A 6,943-nucleotide genomic window follows, 5' to 3' on the forward strand; every position below is an offset into this window, starting at 1 on the left:
CAGGCCTCCAAGCCTGCCCAGAGTGGAGCAGAAATGATTGCCCTACAGCATGACAGAGGCAGAGGTGTGTCAGGCCCTGTGTGCCTATGTGTCTCTAGCTGGCATTGTCTAGCCTCTCTTCCCCTTTGCACACCATTATGACTCTTGTCAAAAGTCTCTACCACAAATACCCACATATGCCAAGCTCATGGTGAACTGCCCAGGGTCACGCTCTATGGACAGCAATACAGCCTGGGGGATGGGAATGTAACATTTGAGAACCACAGAACCTAGGAGAAAAGATATCTGGGCTTCCTTGAAGAAATTGGTTTTCCAAACCTCTCTTCAGGACGTTATTAGATCTTTTGAAGCAAGGAGACAACTAAGTGATTATTTTCTCCCGCAAATGGGATCACCTTCGACTTGAATCCCAATCCAACAGAGTCTGGACCCCCTGGGCCTTCATCTCCCAAGCTCATGCCTGGCCTTGGGAGAAGCCTGGCGATCGTGGCCCTCCAGTGACGTTGTGGAGCCGATCTTCAAGTAACTGCACCTCAGCAATATGACCGCCACCTTCTACCCAGAGTGCTTTTTCCTCCTCCCAGAGGGCATTCTCTTCCTCCCAGAGTGATTTTTTATCCTCCCACAGGGCCTTCTCCTCTTCAAGAAGAGCTCGTTCCTCTGTCCACAGGGTCTTTTCTTCCTTCCACAGGGCCTTGTCCTCCTGAAGAAGGTTGGGATCTCTTTTCCATAAAGCATTATCCTCTTTCCAGAAGGCTTTATCCTCCTTCCAGAAGATATGGTACTTTTTCCAAAAGGTTTTCTCTTCTTCCCGGAAAGATTTTTCCATTTCCCAGAAAGCTTTCTCGTCTTTCCAGAAGGTTTTCTCCTCTTCCCAGAAAGGTCTCTCTTCTTCCCAAAAACCTAAGATCTGGTCCCAGAAAACACGGATCTTGCCTCGGAAATTCCACATCTCTTCCCTGAAGTCTTCTACTTTCTCACAGAAAATTTTTATCTCTCCCCGAAAAGCCTTCTCCTCCTGCAGCTTACGGATTAGTTTCTTCTGGCGAATATTGGGTGAGGAGGCCACCATGACCAGAAGCAAGCAAGCCCCATCCATTTACCCACCTTGAAGGGAAATATCTTCCTAGGCAGCCACAATGCTGGACTGGCCATGATGGATCACAGGGCCATCGGCCAAGTCCAGGTTCGCTGGCCACGTCCTGCGAGGGCACCAGAGAAAACATGTTCATGAGTATCACATGCCAGAGGACAGGCTCTTGGGTCCATGCCATTTAATTTGGGAAAATGTAACCATTTCTTGTTTTGTCTCCTTGGTGGTGTTTGTGAGAAACAAGCTTTAGTAGAGAAACACACTGGATGGTCATGGCTTTGAGCTGAATATGTAGGTGGTACCTTAAACCTCAAGGCTGCTAAAAATCAGAATTTCAGCCAACAAGGACTGTGGTTTTCAAGTAGGAAAGGAAGGCAGGAGCGAGTTGGGGGGGGGGGGAGCAGAGGAAGAGAGAGAGAGAGAGAATGAAAGATCTCCACACATTGCCATATATCTGAGATATCAAAACTATCCAGAAAAATTCCAGTAACTATAAACGTGGGGAAAAGGGCTGGACATGGAAAGTGGTTAGAGTGCAGGGGGGATGACAGGTGAATACACACGGTAAGGGCACTGATTTCCATTTTGAGATTTCTGGAAGCGGCTGCCAGGGTCTGGCCTCTCCCTGTGGGCCTCAGCAAGCACCGCAGTGTGGAGCAACGTAAGTGCCTTCAGGAGATTTCTGGGTTTTCACCTTATTCTGTTTCCTGACTTGGGAGCAGGAAGTGGGGCAGAAGGAAAGACACAGAGCTGGTGTGTGCGTGTGCGTGTGCGTGTGTGTGTGTACATGCATGCACGTATGGTGAAGAGATGGTGGCTACACTGTGGGCAGCTGGTGGCATCACCAACCATCCAGCCACACAAGCCAGAACCTGGGGCTCCTCCTTGATACCTTCCTCCCTGTTACCAACTTTTAATCAGTCATCAAGCCCTCCCAGTTCAGATCCTTAACCGCACCCCCTGCTCCAGCTCCTTGACCACGGCCAGTTCAGGCCAGGATGCCTGTAGCAGCCTGACTGGTCTCTCCGGTGCTGATCTTGCCATCGCATCCATTCTACTCTGCAGCCCCAAGCGCGTTTGTGAACGCGGTCCCGTTACACCACACCTGCTCACAAACCTTCGAAGACCCCATAGCCCAAATAGCAAATCCAAAGGCCTTAGTAGGCCCTCAGCAACTGACTTCCACTTGTCTCTCTCTTTTCCTACCCAGTCTCCCTCCACTCAACTCCAGATCTAAGATTCAGTATTAATGAGCTACCTTCAGTTCTCTGGACGTGACCTGCAGTTTCCTGCCTCCACACCAGGGTACATTCTGTGTCCTCTGTGGAGATTACCTTCTCCACCCGTTATGGGCTTGAGTTCCTGCTCATCCTTCCCTCTGAAAGCTACTTGGGCCGTCCAGACAAAGCTCATCACACCTCCTTGATGCTACCTACATATCTCCACACTCTCCCTTTGTTCACTTGTCAGGCTTGATTGATACTAGGTGTGGGCAAGACTTTTGCCATTCCTGTAACCTGGCATCTACTAATATAAAGGAAGTAATTGATACAAGTGTTGGTTGAATTGAACTGAATTTTATTGAATTTTGGGTTTGTCTGCTGTATTGTGGTTATTTGTCTTATTCCTACTATTTGCATAACTGTTAGTAGTACCTTCAGGTGGGAGAAGGTGCTTCATTCCTCAAGTCCCCACATTTCTCTCTTTCTGCTGTGAGAACACAGAGCAGGCCCTCAACAAGGGTTTATTGAATTGGATTAGGTAATTCTATGAGCAAAGCCTCAAGGTCAACTAGAGTTGCAAGCTAGCTGTTGATAACAATCAGCTTTCCAATTATAATATCAGTAGTAACAATTACTACCTCCTCATTTATTCAGCCCTTTTGCGTTGGGCACTTTACCTACATTACCTGTTTAATCCTTTCAACCACAGTGTGGGGGCAGAGCCCCAGAAAGTAGTTTACAGGCTCTCGGCCTCACGTGGAGGGGTGCTGGCTCGGGTAGTAGATGGCCATCAGCTGGGGCTGGTTGGCCGTCAGCTGTAGCCATTGAGCCATTAGCCACTAATATAACTGCTGCGGCTACGAAGGAGAGCCGAGGAGAGTGGAGGAGAGTGAAAGAGAGTCGTCGGTGGGTTGCAGACAAAACGGACAGCAGGTCGCACGTCCAGTGAACCCAGCCCCAGTGAGACTGTAGTGGTATGACTCCCCTACCTATGGCTCTGTGGGTGTTCCTTTTTGGCCTCACCATGTCCTGCGTTATGTGGGGAGCGGGACCAGAGACCCTGCAGGCCGCCCTGCACGACAACGACACACAGTGTGAGATAAATAGTACCTTGGTTAACCACCTTTTATAACTAGAAAACTGAGGCTTAAATAAGTTTAAAACCTGTTCAAACAATTAAGTAGATGGGTGAAAACTGCTGAAACGTCATGTTTAGAAGTGCGTCATGTGGGCAAGCAATACTGCTTGTAAACACCATCAGGCATCAGGCTGATATGTTCACTAGGAAGGGGTGTGTGTGTGTGTGTGTGTGTGTGCACGCACATGCGTGTGCACATTTGCATCAAGCATTAGATTCATACAATATCAATACTGCATTGATAACAATATTTAGCAACTCAATCACTAACTATAAATGCAACTCTCTCTCACATAACCCTACTGCTGAAGGAAAATATACCCACATTAAAAAGCAAATTTAAGAACATTGAAAGTTATTGCAAAAAAAAAAAAAGTTATTGCTAAAGAAAATAACTATATATTTTCAACAAACAAAAGATTTACAAAAGTCCCTGTACATGTGTGAGAACTGTCTGTCCCAGTTTGCAAAGGAAGCATATATGCAGGCTTCTGGGTTTCTTCTGAAGTGTTTTTTGGACAGACACCAACCCCGAAAGTAGCCGCCTTTGAATTACACCACAGCTTTATTTCCTCCTCTGTGAGCAATGTTTGCCCCACCTAGAGAACTCACTGAAACCGTTTAATAAATTCCTTTTTCCTTTTTTTGCCATAGACACCGACTATCACCCAATGCTACATTTCCCACTGTCCAGTTTATCCTAAGTTGTTATTTTCAGGCTCTCTTTATGGCCTCACACCGTGGGCAGCTTTAGCACCAGTGGTTGCCATTAGCAGGCTGGCCTCTCAGGGCCGCTCTCCACAAAGAGCAGCGTGCCTGCCCTCATGATCAGCAGAGAACCACAGAGTTGAGTGCAGAAGTCAACAGGGGGCAGCTGGCAAGTCCACGGAGTCACTGGGGAATGGAAAAAGCTACAAATTGTAGGTCATTGAGCACTAACGGCTCACCATAAACGATATCCCCCCTGAATCTAACTCCCCACTTGAGCAGCAGTGGAAGAAATCTGTTCATGGTACCTGTTGAATAAATGTATTATAGAAATAAGTGTATTATACTTCAAGTATTCAGGGATTCCCCCTTGTTCTCAGAGGGTCTGACTTCCTACATGTAGAGAAGACAGAGGCTCACGCGCTGAAACTTCCTCAGCTTCTAGTTCACCCCTGTGGCAGCCATATGTATCCATTTTTAGTGCCCTCCTCTGGGCTCCTAGGCCAGGCCGGGACCTCCCCGCATCTCCTCACAACTGCTTGGTGACTCTGTTTCATCAGCGAGACCTCACTCATGGGACCTTCCACCTCTCTCTCTCTCTCTCTCTCTCTCTCTCTCTCTCTCTCTCTCTCTCTCCTCATTCTGGCCTCTAAGCACACAAACACAGTCTTTTCTTAAAAACAATCAACCAACCAACCAACCAACCAACCAACCAACCAACCAACCAACCGCGAACAGAATCCTCTAACGCCCTCTCCCTATTTGCTAGTCCTCTCCTCCTTGAATAGTCTTCTCAAAGAGCAATTGACAATCACTACCACCATTCTGTATTGTATTTGCACCCTCATCCTGCAGCAATCTGTCTTTTGCCTCCTTACTCCACTGAAACTGTACCTGTTGAGATCGCCAGCGACCTGCTAGCTGTTTGGTTTTTATCCTGACTGACCTTTTGGCAGCATTTGACACGAATCCTTTTTGAAGCTCCTCCCCCCTTTTCTGCTACAACCCCAGGCCGTGCCGTTTCTCCTCCTACCTCCCCGACTGGTCTCTCTCAGTCTCTCTGTGGACTCCTTTTCCCATTGGGTTATACTTTGTCCATACAAAGCAGTACCTACCTCATAGGGCTCTTGTGAGGAGGACATTGGGGTACAGTGCCTGGCACATAGCAAGAGCTCAGTCAGTAGGAAATAAGAATTATTCTAATTACTATTTTGGGTTATTTCAAATCTTCTTAAGTTAGCACGCCAGGACAATCGTGATCTGCTCCTACAAACCAGTCTAGCCTATATCACAGACACCTCCCCTGACGCCTATACTCTGGCCGTCTGGAATTCCTCAGCATGCAAGGTTTTCTCACTTCCACTGATGCCGTTCTCCCTGGATAGCTTGGCCTAAACACGCTTCACTCACCTAGCTGCCAAGACCCCCATAAGGAGTACCGCCTCTAGGCAGCCTCTCCTGACACCCCCCCCCCCCACGTTTAGGCTGAGCACATGCTCCTCCTGCCCCACTAGGGACATTTGGTCTTCCATCTCTATGCCCAGCATATAGCACAATGTCTGGTACACAATAGATGTTCAGTGAATGTCAAATGAACAAAATGGCAGTCTCCTGGGTTAGAAGGTCAGAGAGAAATTGTCTCCAAGTCTTTCCTCATTACCACTTAAATTATCTTTGAGAAAGAGATACAAATAAGTACAGTGTCAAATAGATAGTTGTGTATTTAGATATAAAGTACAACATAAAATTGTAAATGTATATGTATATATACCTAAAATCATGAATCAAAGACATATCTCTAATATTATACTTCAAGACTAGATGCTTAGTTTTAAGGGAAATGTATATAACTCTAGGCTTGGAACCAGCGCTAGCCAATCTAAAGCCAAGAGTTACTTACTGCTTAGCTGTTTGCCAACTGGGCAAGTCCTGTAGCCCTCAGAGGGTGGGCAGTCATTGTTGTGTCAGATACCCAGGGATGCCATTTTCACAGACTCCCCTAACACCGCTCTCAGTCCTGACTCAAAGGGTGGAGAGGACCAAGATGGGGCCCCAAGTAAGGGAGTTTAAGTTGTGGAGAGAGAACCTGAAAGGCCTAAAAGTTTTCTCCATCATCCATCTTTGACTTCACTTATAGGGTGGCACTGTTGACGACTGGCAAATGATTGTTACATCACAGTCTACCTGGATTGTGCCCAGGAGAGGCTTCCGGGAAATCATGTTTCAGTGGGGGGTTTGTATGGGATGAATTATTTCAAAATTCTGAGGCTCTGCATAATGTTATCTTCTTTCAGAGGTATTTATTTTTGCTTCTGGTAGGCAGAGAAGTTAATTACTTTAATCCAACCAGGAAATGAGGTGATTCTAAACTGGGCTTCACACACTGTGAGATATGCTTCTGTTAGCAATAATGTAAGGAAATACACCCCCTTATACAGTGCTGGTAGGAATGCAAAATGCTACAACCCCGATAGAGGGGAATTTTTCAGTGCAGTGTCTAACAAAATTATAGATGCATTTACCTTTTCACTTAGCAATTCCATTTCTAGATGTCCATCCCACAGGGAAACCTATGCCCGTACAAAATGATACTTGTAAAGGTTATTCAATTCATTGGAGGATTGCTTGTCATTACAAAAGATTTGAAATAATCCGATTTCCAGAACAGGGGGACAACTTGACTAAACTATGGCATGGCCACACAACAGAGTACTATGAAGCTGTAAAAAAAGTATAACAAAGGCTATTATGTGCTGATATGGAGAGATCTCTTCATGTTTG

The 6,943-nt window shown here is 46.4% G+C and overlaps 1 protein-coding gene across 1 annotated transcript; it reads right to left on the bottom strand.

Moving 5' to 3' along the window:
* Positions 1–454: 454 nt before the first annotated feature.
* Positions 455–1,155, bottom strand: CCDC70 (coiled-coil domain containing 70). The gene is given in 2 exon segments (XM_019752155.2): positions 455–1,071; positions 1,074–1,155. Coding segments are annotated over 2 exon segments (699 nt in total).
* Between the last annotated feature and the right edge of the window lie 5,788 nt (positions 1,156–6,943).

The sequence above is a fragment of the Rhinolophus sinicus genome, linkage group LG04 (genome assembly GCF_036562045.2).
Source record: "Rhinolophus sinicus isolate RSC01 linkage group LG04, ASM3656204v1, whole genome shotgun sequence".
NCBI lineage: Eukaryota > Metazoa > Chordata > Mammalia > Chiroptera > Rhinolophidae > Rhinolophus > Rhinolophus sinicus.